The 15,216-nt window shown below is 38.1% G+C and overlaps 1 protein-coding gene across 5 annotated transcripts in view; it reads left to right on the top strand.

Moving 5' to 3' along the window:
- LOC141518376 (solute carrier family 15 member 2-like) overlaps positions 1-15,216 on the top strand; it is a 58,235-nt gene that overhangs the window by 32,974 nt on the left and 10,045 nt on the right. For all 5 annotated transcript variants that reach the window (XR_012477176.1, XM_074230348.1, XM_074230350.1 and 2 more), the window contains exons 12-17: positions 869-901; positions 1,486-1,574; positions 1,751-1,832; positions 2,762-2,896; positions 9,855-10,016; positions 10,187-10,233. Coding sequence is in view for 4 of the 5 variants with exons in the window: in XM_074230348.1 (XP_074086449.1) it covers positions 869-901; positions 1,486-1,574; positions 1,751-1,832; positions 2,762-2,896; positions 9,855-10,016; positions 10,187-10,233 (548 nt within the window). In the remaining variant the exon portion in view is untranslated. The remainder of the gene's footprint in view (positions 1-868; positions 902-1,485; positions 1,575-1,750; positions 1,833-2,761; positions 2,897-9,854; positions 10,017-10,186; positions 10,234-15,216) is intronic.

The raw sequence follows: 15,216 nt of genomic DNA, 5'->3' as shown, positions 1-15,216 counted from the left end.
AGCAATCATGAAATAACATTGGTGGAAATAGTAGAAAGTTAAAAGAGTTTGCATGAGAGACAAATTTGTGAGGACCTAAAGGAAAGAGCTAATAGGCTATTAAATGAATGGGTATAGATAGAGTAGACCAAGAGAGGGCGAGTTGGGCAGGGATGAGAATAAGGGAGATTGTTAAGGCCTGGAGACCCACATGAGAAAAAACATATGCAGAAAGTGGTCTTTCCACATTTCCACCTCCCTCCCCCAAATAAAGAATTATAGGTTTAGGCTTTATCAGATTACTTGCTATCCTGGGTGGGGAGGTGAGGGGAGGGAAGGAGGAGAGACAAGAGAAGGAGGAAAGGGTGGGAGAGGAAAAAAAACTACAAAAATTAATGTTGAAAATTATCTTTACAAATAATTAGAAAAATAAATTAAAAAAGAAAATTGGCAAAGATAAAAAATAATTTCTATGCTAGTTAAAGCAACAAAGAAGAAAAAAGAACAAAAATTAAAACAAAGAATTAGAGGTTTAGAGAGAGATTGGACTCTTTTATAGATGAAGAAACTGAGACTCCAAAAAGTTATATGATTTGTCTGTCATCCCAGATCATCTCTACTAATGCTCCAGTCCCTACAGCACCTAGCTGCTTCCTTCTGAAGGCTAGCTGCTAAGAGAGCTCTGGCTTTGATCATTGTTTGCTGCTTCTAGGATCTAGAGGATAAGTCCTAGGGTTTCCCCCAGGCCTACCTACCAGTGATCATTGTCCCTTGTCCTATGATTCTTGGAATCTTTTCCAGAAGTCCCAGATGCCTGCTTAGATCTTAATAAATCGAAAAATGACTATCCTACAATCCTTATTTTTTTTTTGTTTTTATTTTGTTTCAGGCTGGAAAATCTTGGGAAATTAGGGACTTGCAGGTATGAAAGATGTTACTCTATCTCCTTTCCTCTACCTCACCTCATCCCTACCCTACCTTTGTTACCCAACCCTTCTCCCCTAATACCCATCACCCTCATTTGTTCATAGGAACATAGCATTATAAGATCCTAAGTCCAGAACTGGAAGGGACTTGAATCTAACCCCTCATTTTATAGATGAGAGACCTGAGGTACAGTCATTAAAAGACTTGCCTAGAGTCACACAGCTACTCAGACTTAGAGGCAGAATTTCAACTCAGGTCTTCCTGACTCCAGGTTCAGCCCTCCATCTCCTGCTGCATACATCCTCCTCTTTACTCCCCTCCTTCCTCATCATCAACCTTTCTTCCACTATCCTTTTGCTTCTTTCCTCTCCTTGCCTCTTTTTTCTTTTACACCTTTTATCCTCCCACCAGTCACTTCCTTTCCTGAAGAGTAAATTCTTTATTAAGAGATATTTATGCTCGCTCATTGTAGGCTGATGTGGGGAGGGGCCACAATCATCCAGACAAAGAGGATTGTGGAGGGGGTGAGGAGAGAAGAACACTAAGGGATGCACTGACCTTCTTTCTTTACTGCTCCAGATAATTTTTTCGGCTGTCCTCATAATCATCTTCATTTTAATGGAACTGTTTTTCATCCCCTTCCTACAGAGGCCTGGATTAAACTTCTCGTAGGTGTCTCTCTCTTGAGTTGGGCTTCCCTGGGGGAGAGTGGAAGGGGTCTTTGTTCCTAAATGTGAAAAACTCTATATGTATTTCATAACCTCACCCTGTCCACCATGGCAGGTATGGCCCTTACTTTCCTCTGCCTGGGTAATTCACTTTATTTTCCCCTCTCTCCTTCTAGATTAATAAAGAAAATTTTATTAGGGATGGTCCTTATTTACCTCTCAAGCCTAATATCATTCTTCCTGGAACTACAGATCGAGGTGAAAGGGAGTGGGGGAGGGTAGCAAGGGATCTCTAAAGGAGTTTTCTGAGTGGGATCAGGGAAGGTGCTCAGTGGTGACAGACATGAAGGGGGCCATCATCCCCCCCCATAGACACAAGTACACAGGTCATGGAAGGTCTCATAGAGCTTTCCACAGCAAAGTCTTTCCATTATGATAGCTGGAGGCTAATACAAGTTTGGGAAGGGATCTCCTAATCAATAAGGGTCAAAGGGTAATTGGAAGAATGATTGGAGGGAGATAATGCATGAGAGAGGAGGAGGGGATGTGGGAAGGTAAAGATGTTTTTTGGACAAAGTGGGAGTTCCTGGCAGGCAAATCAGGGGAATGCTTGGATTAGAGCACATTTCCTAATACTATCCTTATAGACAAAATGGAGCACATAATTACATGGATTCAGAATTGGCCAAAGGATTGTAGCCACTGACTCACCATATATGGTTCGCTGTTAACTTAGCGAAAGAATTCAGGGCCAGGGCCAAATCTTATTACCACCTCCACCCTGATAGGAGGGGATAAGAGGTGTACAAAAGAGACATAGTGAGGTGAATGTGGATACGGGGCATATGTGGAAGTAAGGATGCTTGGAAGAAAGGTAGCCTGTTAGGCTCTTCCTCCCCATCCAAGGTATTTGATGGGAAGAGTACCAGATTTGGAATTCTATGACCTGGGTTCAGATAGAGATTCTGCCATTTGGAAAGGGAAGGAGATGCTATCATCCATGGACATATTCATACATGCATATGAGGGTGTGGTGTGATGAGAACTGTGAAGAAGTTTGGTATATATGGTAGGGACATGGAGAAATGGGTCCAGGGACACTTATATACATTAGATTGCTGTGGGGGTTGATCAGTGGGAACAGAGTAGAGCTATAGTAAAGCTCTGGTTGATCTTGGTTCCTTCAGAATGCTCCCAACTTCAGGGCTGGCTCCAAGGAGAGTTTATTGAGAATCATTAATGTTGCTGACTCTTCATTTAATGTGACTTTTTATCAAAACAAAAGCCATAATGCCTACTCCACAATGGCCTCATCTTTTGAGGTAAGTATCTATCTTGTGTATGTGTATTTGTATTCCTGAGAGTGACTTTATTCTTTGTACATTTCTAGTGTGTTTTTGTACATTTGTGTTTCTATACTGGACTCTGAGCTTGGATTAGGCCACCTGCCCCTTTGTCTCATCTGGTAACTTTTAAACCCTGTGAAGTTTTTTTTTATCTAACCACAAGATATATACAGCCAAGAAAAATGCAAGATCAGTTGGAATAGGAGAGAACATAGAACCCCTAGAAGGATCAGGAAAAAGTTTTTGGTAACAAGTGACACTTGAGTTGAGCCTTGTGATCCAGTATGATGATTCTGTTCTAGGCTGGGCCTAGAACAACCTATTTCAAGATCCCAATATGGGAGAATAGTAAAGAACTAATAAGGCTAGAATGGAGGGTAAGTGAAGTGGAATCTTATGAAATGTTTGGAAAGAGTCTGGAGCTATATTGTGAAGGACTTCAAATGTCAAGATGAAGAGTTTGTATCTTATTCTGGAGGCAATAGGTAGTCTCTAAATTAGATTCCTAAACAGCCAAGACTAAGCAGCATAGACCAGAGAGAGGAGAGAATGAAATGGACTGATAGACAAGTTATGGCCTTAACATTTCTCTTTTCTATCTTGGATTCAATAGACAACAGTAAAATATTAAGGTCACTAGGTCATAGAATTAGATTCAGTAGCTGGAAGAGCTGGATCTAAGAGACCAGTTTTCTTAAGTGTTTCAATGGCTTTGTAATTTCATCAATATGGAGAGTCTTTACAAGAAGAATCATAGCCCATCCACATTTACCCCAACCTGCTTGAGTCTTCTCATATGCCCTCCTATCAATCTTCTAGAGAGGATTAACATGCCAAGAGCCCTCCTCTATCTCTTGCCATTGCTTAGATGACAGTGAAAAAGAGGGTTGACTGTAGGAATCTCCACCTTCTTGGAATATGACCAACCTGGGTTTTAGGGGGGGAGGATTTTTATTTTTCTAAGTCATTTTTCTGATCCTCTATGTTGCCTCTCCTATGCAATGCCTCATTTATATCTTTGCACCTTATTTGTACCACTCCATTGCCTTTTGGCTAATCCTAAGCTTCAATTCCCCTGAAACTAGATCCTAAGCTCCAGTTCTCCTGAAACTAGTTCTTGGTAGTTTACAGCATAATTGGGAAAACACTGGTGTTGAAAAGATGGCCTTTGGTTTCAGGGAGAAGATAGAGATCATGAAAACTTTGCAATTTCCCAAAAAGACAATCTAGTCTTCTCTCTTTGTGTTCAGTTTAGGCTAAGATCTTTCCATTAGGTTAAGACCATTTCATGGTCTGTCCAAGTTTATAATCTTACCTATATACATATACACACAATTTTACATATGAATATATATTTTACAATATACTATATATGTATGCATACACATACATAGTTATAATTACATGCATGTATGTGTGTTTATGTGCAGTGACACACTGATGAATGTTTTATACTGGATCCCAAATTCCACATATTATCTAACTTCACATCCTAGTCTACACAAAATATATTCTTCAGCTGCTAGGTTTTTTCTTTGTGGATAGTCAGGCTAAACTCTCCTCTATGATTATGGGGTCTCATTTCAAAAACTTTGCCATTTCCTGGGGCTTGATGGAATTAACACAATGTCATCCACTAACAGGAACATCTGGAGGAACTCTTCATCCACAGGAAATCCCTCTTTGATAGGGGCTCTTCTGGATAATACTCTATGACACTTTCAAATAACATATCTCTATTTAATACTTGCTCAATATTAAAAAGTAGAAAGTTACTAAACCAAAGTTAACTCTTGTTACCCTTTTTAAGGCATCTGGGATAAATTTGACAAATATATCTGAGATACTGTTTTATTTTGGAAAAAGCAGTATTCTGGCAGTATTCAGCAATAACTGAATCACTATTTTATGCTACTTCTATTCCAGGTTTCTCTGGTTTGTTTTCCAAACTCCTAATCCAGTTCCTTCTACTATCTGAATGGCCTATAGTGTACTCTAATGACAATATTACTCCTGATTCCCCAGGAGGGGAAGCAGGAAGTTGGAGTCAGAAACTTGACTACTCAACTATCCTCAGAGAGAGAAGGGGACACCAGGCTAAAATTATATCTATATGGTTTTTAAAAATATTAATCTAGGGTGTCTGTTTTCAGGTTCAAGCTAACTTCCCATCACCACTGATGAAGAAAAGAGGCCCTATATGTAATATCTAAGGCTTAACTCCCCATTAATCCCCACTAGTTCCACAACGAACACATTGTTCATTCATATCCAACCTTTGTAACCCCATTTGGGGTTTTCTTGGCAGAGATACTGGAATGGTTTATCATTTCTTCCTCCAGTTCATTTTACAGATGAGGAAACTGAAGTAAATAGGGTGAAGTGACTTGCCCAGCGTCACTCAGCTAGTGAGTGATAGCAGATTTAAACTCAGGAAGATGAGTCTCATGACTTCAGACCTGGTGTTCTACCTACCTACTGTACCATCTAGCTGCCCACACACAGCAGTGATTAAAGAAGCCCATCTACTCTATTAGATAACAAAACAAATCAGAAAAAGTATACATAGAAGTATACATGAAATCACAGTAAAGAAACTCTCCCATTGGGAGTGAGGTAATTCAGCTCAATTGAGAGAGGCTCAAATCTCACCCAAGGAGAAATTTCCCAAAGGCTGTAATGTAACAAGCTGAGGATGGGGAAATAATGTAGACTTCCATGTTCTCCAAAACCCTGAAGTGGAGTTCTCAACACCCATCTTTCCTCTCAAGGCTGGAAGCCAGAGGTGCCAGAAGTAACTGCAGAGACAAAAGAAACTGAAGAAGTCAAGAGACTAAATAGCTTTAATCACTGAGGAGGAGAGAAGGAACCTCCTGTTTCTCATCAACTGCCCATCCTTCTCAAAGGCACAGGACATTGATCTTCACCAATTGAGTAGAGAGTTCTATACTGTTGGACTTGGTTCCATTCCAACTTTTTTACAATCATCTGGGGCAATACTAAAACCTACAACTCTACAGTATGAAACAAGCATCAGCACTTTAAAACAAAAAGGCTTGTGACCACTCCAGTTCTGCTGAAATTGAAATAAAATCAATGTACATTAAGAATACAGGCAGGAGAGGTGGCTAGGTAGTACAGTGGATAGAGCACTGGCCCTGGAGTCAGGAGGACCTGAGTTGAAATCCGGCCTCAGACACTGAATACTTACCTAGCCGTGTGGCCCTGGGCAAACCACTTAACCCCATTGCCTTGTAAAAATATTTAAAAAAAAAAAAAAAGAATACATGCAGGGGCAGTTAGGTAGAACAGTAGATAGAGCACTAGCTCTGGAGTCAGGAGGACCTGAATTCAAATCCAGCCTCAGATACTTATTAATTACCTGTCACCTTGGGCAAGTCACCTAACTCCATTGCCTTGCAAAAACAAACCAAAAAACCAAGAATACATGCAGTAGATTTAGCACTAGATAACACAGTAACAATATGCCTAACTACATCCAGAATATAGCTTGTATACATTTCAAAAGCATGTGCATATCCATCATACAGAGCAACCAATCAGAACCAATAAAGCTGTCTAGCTATAGCAATATCACAATCAATAGCCCTCCCCATAAAATATAACTTAACTACAAACCATAATCCACAAGTAAAACAATTAACAAACAGCCATTGCTATAGGATGAACATAAAATAGTCAAGTGAACATAATATCAAAAATAAAAAACAAACATACTCAAACATGAAGTAATTTGCATTAGCAAACATTTCCTTCTCCAGCTCTTTTTACAGATGAAGAAACTGAGACAAACAGGGTTAAATGATTTGGTCAGGGTCATACAGGTAATAAGGATCGGAGGCCAGATTTGAGCTCAGGTCTTCCTAATCCTAAACCTAGGGCTCTATCAATGGCTCCAATTTACATATACAGCAATAAATATATGCAATTCCATCACATAATCTCTAGAATTGTCACCTAAGTCTATTTCTTCATTACCTCTACATAAGTTAGCCTAGTTATGGGTTTAAAAGGCCTAATTCTCTTGTTATTGACTGATCTCTCTGCTCCTATCTCAGAACTAGCAGTTAGTATAAGCTGACCATCAGGATCATTATAGACTTGTTCATCTGCACCTGGGCTGGCAATCATTCCAAGTTGGGCATCAGTATTTTTGAGCTCTGTGGATTGAATCTGTACCCTACTAGTGTCTCGAGCAGTTTGGGGCAGGAAACTCTAGTCTCCTGAACTGTATTAATACGCAGTCTCCTTCACTAAATACAACACTTCCAATGCCCATAACTGGATCAGAAAGTCTGTGCAATTGGTAGACAATGTCTTTTTCTCAGTCTTTGCCTAGGTAAATGTCTATCAGTTCTCTCCACCTGTTCATTAGAAAATCCAAGTAACTTTTCTTATGGACAGTAGGTGGTTGCAGTGAATAGGACTGATAGTGCACACTTTGTACTCTGGATAGATGAAAGCAGTCTTTTCCTTGTCTTCTACAAAAGACTCTCAGAGTATCCAGTACATAAGTCCAAGACAGATAACCATGGGCTGTCCAGCAGACAATCCAAGGTATCTTGTCACCCTGGCACAGTGTATGAAACTATTTTAGCCCATTTGTTCAAGATTTGATCATCACACATTCTTTTTATGATGCATGGATTCTGTGATGATGCCATTAACTTTGAACTGGTTTCCAAACCAAGTTTTGGTTTTCAAACCAGATTTTGAACATCTTCCTTCATAGATCTAGGAACCTTCAAGCTTTTTTTTTTGAATGGTCTCAAACAGGGAATTGGATTCTGTGGGTTGCACCCTGAGTACATTTCATGCAACGAGAACAACCCACATCCTCTTACTGAGTTTCAACTTCAACCTATTCTTTTACTCTCATTGTGCGGTAGGGGTATCCCCAAAGTCAAACCCCTCAGGATCCAGCTCAGAGGGTGAACACTTGGGGTTCTGTGAAGTTCCCTGTAATTTTCTCATTTTGTAAGCCTCTAGGCAGTGAGCAGGAATAATCAAAGTATTCAGGTTTGCAATATCTTGCTAGAATTCTGAAAAGCCTAGAATTAGAACCAATGCTAACAATCCTGTGAGTGTTGGAGGGTCTGGACAGAAAGTTTACTTTTCTGTTGACACACTACAATCTCTCTGCATAATTCCCCTGGATGCATCCAGGAATGGAGCATCTATCCTTTAAACTATGAAAGCCCTGTCATAGGTTTTAAAGGTATTTTACTCAAATATTTATCATAAAAGTATTAGAAAGGGACTAATAACACAGAGCAAGAAAAGAGATTACAAACATTTTCTCTAATCATCTAAGTGCACAATCTCCCCTAATACCACTAAGTTCATGAGTGAGAGATGGTTCAAATATAAAGCATTTACTACAAAACATTCACCTTCATCAAATTCACTTTCAAAAGCAACATTGCTGATGGATGTATCAGTCTGAATCTCTATTATTGCTAGGTGGGTCAAGCTGGTAGCCCTTGAGGATTTGGGCATAAATAAATTCATCCCTCTTCTTTTTCAGATGAAGCTCTTTTTAAACATCATAAGACTCTTGGCAGCTCAGTCTTGCCATCCATTATTAAGCATTCTATCCATGGCCAGGAATTTGTTATGGCTGTATTTTAAGCCATGGGTCAGAAATCCAAATTTCAGTTTCAAAGATTATTATTATCTCTTTGCTCTACCTTTCTCTCCTGAAACCATCGTCTTTTATCACTAGCGATCATGGAGATAATACCTGTTCCTAAAATCTTCAGGTTCTTGCCCAAAACTTCATAATCCGTAGCAATGCTTCCTGATTCCTTTTTGGCAGTATCAAGTTTTGCCATATGAATTAGCAGAGAAGGGCAGAATGCAACCATTTTTGAGAATTCTGGGAGATTTAATGCTGCATCCAGAACACAAGCCTTTGGGCATTATTGGACCAGTTACTATTATCATTAGGTTAACAAACAAATGCTTCTTTACCCTTCATCAGGTGGTTACCAATCACATGACTAATTTCTTTCTCACTTTTACTGGATGATTGCTCACATGGAGACACTTATGGATTCAAATCATCGGTATTTGACAAACATGTAGGTACTTTCTCTTCAAAGGGCATAACTATAGCTCTCTCCTTTACTTGCCCAGAGTTACACAGGTAGTAAGCACCTGAACCAACATTCAACCTAAGAGTCTCTGGCTCCAAATCTGGAACCATTTCCATTATTCTGTGCTGCCTCTTCTACCCTGTTTCTGGCAATGTCCACATATGATAGTACAGTAATAAAGCTGGTAGTCTAGGGTTGGTGATGTGGCCAAAAGGCAGAAAAATATTAAATAAAAATAATCCAAGAAAAGAGATGTTCTCTTTTGGCTTAGAAAAATGATAGAATAATGCCAAGTGAGAATTTAGAAAACTCAGTTAATCATAAAATCTAGAACAAGATAAGAACTCAGTAGAGTATGGTGACCAGAGACCAAGTTTGGGGTGGGAGAGCAGTGAGCAGATTGGGCCCTTGTTGGACTGTTTGGGTCCCCCCCCCCCTTTTCAAGGATTGAGGCTAAAATTACTGGGTCAACTGTGCTGAACTGGACTGATCTGGGAACAGAACTAAGGTCAGAAGTCAAACCCAGGCTGAGCCAGACAGACAATTGCATACCTATTATTTTTCCAGTGGTTCAAAATTTCTATCCTGAGATTTCTCACCTTAGAGTAAAAATTCATCTTGTTCTTTAAGGAGGAGCAATGTACTATCTCTAGAAATAAGAAACTGATAAAAGCCAAGGGCCCAGCTATATTCCTAAAACTACAGATTAAAAAAGGGGAGATCCATTATTAACATCTGGGCAGTAGGAGCAATCCTATTTGACATTTTCTTAGTCATTTAAGGCACATAAATTGACCCATGCTTTCTTCTAAAAGATAACTGATTATATGAAAATATCCTTGGACTCAGACCATCAGTATTTCCAGATAATCCTATTTTCCCCAAAAATGGTTAAAGAAGAAACAATTCTCCTGGAGCAGGAGAAGACATATGCAATGATTCTGACTGGAACCACAAAGTTCTACTCAGTCTTGCTGGTGAGTGGGGACTGGATGGGAAGAGCCAGGACAGCTCTGGGGGGTGGGAAGGAGAGAAAGGTGGGGAGACGAGAGAAGGATGAAGGAGGTAAGAAAGGAAGATGACACTGTCTGAACAGAATTAGAGCCATCTGGAGGGTTGTCCATGATGATTTCTTTCTTTGCTTTAGTTCCAGGACAGAACTGACAAATCAAGAAATGCATATGCTTTTGTGAGGTATGTGTGATTCAGTTTTCAACCAAGGAAAGGTACCTTTGGGGGGCAGGTGGAAGGTAGCATATCCTGAGAATGTTCACACCCTGTGGGCTTAGGAAAAATATTTATGTTTTCCCACATGAAGGCCTATTGTATTTGTCCATACCTCTTCATCTGCCTGTTTATCTCAAGTACATATTTCAGATGGGGAGCCCTTAAAGGAGCTGTCCTTACATGGTTCTCTAATTATATTGCTTCCATAAAGATAAAGCAATTAATTGCAAAATTAACAGAGTGACATTGACAAAGAGTGATATAATTTTTTAAAATCACACTTTAAGGAGATTTAAAGAAATAGAAAAAATATAAAAATATAATCATAATAACTTCACATAATAGTGATAAGTATTATCAATAACTAATTATTCTAACTACCAATACATTGGTTTCTGCCTTCTCTCTATTCCTACTGCCACCATTCAAGTATGTACCTTCATTCCTGGACTCTCAGGGCTGGAAAGGAGCCAGAGACCATCTTGCTGGTCTATATGGGAATAAGAATTCTCTACTTCAAAATAGTGGTTATCCAAGCTTCTCTTGAAGACTTCTAATGAGATTGGATTCACTGTCTCCTGACAAGCAGTTCCTTAATTGTTAGAAAGTTTTTCCTTATATTGAGCATAAGTTTACATCTCCCTCTTCAGTCAGTTAGAAGTTATTTATGAAATACTTCTTCCCTGCCCCCCATTTGGGCTCAAGGTTTTTTTCAAAAAATCACCACTCAAGCCCCAACTTTCCTTTCTGACACCTCCCTATGTCAGCCAGATTTAAATTCATGACATCAAAGTAATACAAAAGAAATTTTAAATTAGTATGAAAATAGTAAGGAATAAATAAAATTAGCAACAAATTTTGACCTCACCCTCTATTTTGCTCCTGATCTTGGAGGGAACATGAGGCTATCCAATAGGCCACTGGAAAAACAAAACAAAACGCAGCCATGAGGTGTGCCATCTCTTTCTTCTAGGACTACTTCTGGGACCATTATTGTCTTCTACTGGTTGGGCATGGTGATCCCTGGCCATCTTCCTTTTGTACAGCTCAGATTTAGGGTCTAGAAACCCTAATTAAGGCAGACCCAGATGCCTTTGGTTAATATTTAGCAGACTCCTTCCTAAGCCCTACCTAATGCAAGCATAAACATCATTTTCAGACCTTACAGGACAACATGTCCGCATTTTATAAACAAATTTTATTCTAGTCTGTATTGTAAGTAAGTCTCCATCAACTCCAGTGCTAAGGACCAGTGCTGTGCTCACAGTAACCATTTAATAAAAAGAGTACTGGAAAGAGTACTGGAGTTTGAGACATGAGGCCTAGAGTTGAGTTTTGTTTATTAGCTGTGTGTCTTTCAGGACAGTCCCTTAACCTCTCACATTTGAGACTTTCCCCTAGATGTAGAAAAAGTATGTCCATAGCCTAAGAAAATGTGATTCTCTTCAATTCGACTAAACCTTTCATAGTATCCATGGTATAATACCTCAAATCATATTTGTAGTTCTCCCTAGGGCTAAATCTAAAGCATGCTAGGATAACACCAGTGGAATTCCATGAGTGAGATGTGGACACCAAGGAGGGGTCCTATATTTGATACTTAAATCCTTAGCCTCCTACCAAAGATACCACCTGGGCACTTAACTTGGAATCAAGAAGATCTGGATTTATTCAAATCTCACCTCAAGCACTTACTCTATCGGTCTTAGTGTCTTCATTTTTAAAATGAAGACATTAGCCTTGAAAGTCCCTTCTCATCCTAAACCTATGATACTATATTTGTTCTAGAGTCAAGAATTTAGGATTAGCAGATTAGGGTTTCTTCTCACTGAGAAGAATCAGTAGTATTTGAATTTGATAGAGACCATGTTTTGTAAAAAGGACATTTGCCTTGATAGAAATCATTGATAGTAAACAATCCTACATCATTCAGAGAAGTGAGAGTAAGAAATACAAAAAGGATAATAAGTAAGATCAAAGACAAAGATCAAGGACAGCCTGTAATGAAAGGGGAATCCACAGATGGAAGAGCCTACGGGTGGGGGTGGGTGGGTGGGGTCTCTGTACCTCATATTCTGGCCAGGCCTACAAATTTGAAGGTTGTTTATAAGCTTCTGGTTCCATTCCATGCCTCTGATACCATAGATTATGGAGACTAGTCTGGTAAAGTCTCTGCTGTAGTTTTACATCTTTTGTGGGAGGTAGCCTTTACCTCTTTAATCTTTGCCTACTTGGTTTTACCTATCTAGACTTCAGGGGCTCATGGTGCCCCTATCCATGGGGAAACCTGGCCCTCTTCAAGGCTTCATGTAGTTATTCACACAAGCCCAGGAAATTGTATGGAATTCTTAGTCATAGAAGCAGAAGGAAAAAAAATATCTATGTTCTAATTACATAAATATATAATGCATAATAAGATAACATATAAAACATAGATATAATATGTATACACATATCTTTATTATTTATAAAACAACCACTGAATGTCTGAGATGCTCATCTTCTGCTCAGATCCAAGTATTCTGTAGCACTGGTGTCAAAATCAAATAGAAATGGGAGCCATTTCACTGTTCATTAGAAACCCTGTGGGCCACGTACTAACTTAGAAAAACCACATCTTTCTTTCTATTAATATATCATAAAAATCAGATAAGAATTAGATATAACTAATATATTTAAAAGAAATATAAATGTGACAATGTGTTTTCAGTATTTATGTGTGTATCTAATACATTCATGCATGCAAATCAGATAGGAACCAGTTATTGGCAAAAAAAGATGCATAAAATTTTACATTTTAATATTAAATAGATTCAAAATCATTATAAAACATTTCAGTATAAGATTCAAAATTAATATTGTTTACTAGAAACATGGCACCTTTTGCCAGAACCTATTTTTATCAATGTTGGCTATAGGTTTTGTGATAATGCAGTCTTCAGTATGTATGATAAATGCTCTTTTGTTAATCTTACCCTATGAGAACTTTTAATGGTCTTCAGGAATGAAAACAAATGCTCACATGGGTGTGCACTTGCAAATATTGCTAAAATTCTTGCAACAAACATGCACATGAACAAAATTTCTTGCCTAGTAAAAATAAAAATTTGGAGCCCTTAGTATATTTTTATTTTTGCACTGTTACACTGAACAAGTTCTATCTCACAATTTTTGATCTCTCAACATCAAAAGAAAGTGGAGTGCTAAATAGTAAAAAAAAAATTTGTTTTCACACAATTTGAATCCTTCAAGTCTTCTTTCAAATTCAAATAGTAATTCCTGGATCTTTGGGGCATACTTGTTGAAATTACAAAATCCAAATGACTCTTCATCATTTTTACATGTAGGAAAGAGTCAAATCAAAATTTTTATCTGTCATTCTCAAAGACCAAGGTTTATCTTAAATGTTTTAATTCAGTTGTACATAAATTTTAAAATCTGATTTCGACCCTGTTGTTTTACATTCAACTCATTTAAATACCCTGTAACCTTTACATTGAAAGTCAAATCCTGAAGCCAATTCTTTTTATTAAGCTTTTCTGGTGATGCCTGTCATTTCTTCAACATTTTGATTTCATGGCAAAAGCTGTCAAAATCTCTTCAAAACCACATGCCAGGGAAGCCAGCAAATTTCTGTATAATCAAGTAAATCTTTCTCTTCACTTTCAATTTCCAAGAGAAGTAAAACTGTCATCAATTCAATTCTCATAAATAAATAAAACTCATTGTTTTCTTAACAAACACCAGCACATGTTCCATTTTCAATATTTCTGAGCACAAATTTTCTGATGTATAATGGAGTGAACACAATGAAATCATTAGGAGCAATTTCATTCTGTTTAACCAATTAATTTAATGACAAATTCATTTGTCTTCCCTGTCATTACTATTTGCATCATTTGTAGTCACTAGTTCTGATAATGGAAGATTATATTTTTCTAAAAGTTCATATACTTCCTTAAAATATCCTCACCTGTTCTAATATAGTAATTTAGAAATTTAGTGTAATTTAGAAAAATAAGATTAAATAATTCTTTACTCATAGTAATATTTTTTATTGCATGGGAAAATAAGGCTACTTAAACAGTTCATTAATATCAATACTTTGATAAACTGCAATTAAAAATTTGCCCGTTTTTATTTGTTTTCCACTCTTATCAGTGGCAATCTTGTCGATTCTTTCCACAGAATTACTGATAATGAAATATTCTGAAAAGTTTTAACTTTTTAAGCACAAAGAATTTCAGTGGCTTCAGAAAGTCACCTTCACTAAAAAACTCTAAATGTTTAGCTATAAGTTCTGAAATGATAAAACTGGTTTTGATCACACTCTTGCTTTCTTCCTAGGATTTTTTTTTCAAAGTTTAGGATTCAATTTTTTTTGCTCAGCAGTTTTAGCAAAGTTCTGTGCTTCCTTTTTTTAATATTTAATATTTATTTATTCTCATTTTGTAAAATAATGTTTTTATACATTAATAAAATATTCTTCTTTAAGAGTAAACAAAACACCCCCTCCCCCCAAAAAATATAGACTCGCTTGAGTGATAAAGTAAAGGGGAGAGAGAAAAAAATTAAAATTAAAAAATAATAGTAATAATTGTAGGTATGGCCAGGTGGCATGGTGGACAAAGCACCAGCCCTGGACCCAAGAGCACCTGAGCCCATGTCCGGCCCCATACAACCAACAATCACCCAGTCGTGTGATATGCAAACCACCCCAACCCCACTGCCCTGCAAAAACCAAAAAAAAGAGGCAAAAAAAGACCCAAAAGAAAATAAAATAGTAATAATAGTAGAGGTGGCTGGGTGGAGGACAGAGCATTAGCCCTTGAGCCAGGAACACCCGGGTCCAAATCTGTCCTCAAACACTCAACGATCACCCTGCTATGCGGCCCCAGGCAGGCCAACCAGCCCCATTTGCCCTGCACCTCCCCAAATACTAATAATAAT

This window comes from Macrotis lagotis, chromosome 3 (assembly GCF_037893015.1).
Source record: "Macrotis lagotis isolate mMagLag1 chromosome 3, bilby.v1.9.chrom.fasta, whole genome shotgun sequence".
NCBI lineage: Eukaryota > Metazoa > Chordata > Mammalia > Peramelemorphia > Peramelidae > Macrotis > Macrotis lagotis.
The sequence above is the reverse complement of the archived record's forward strand: the minus strand, read 5'-3'. Positions and strand labels throughout refer to the sequence as shown.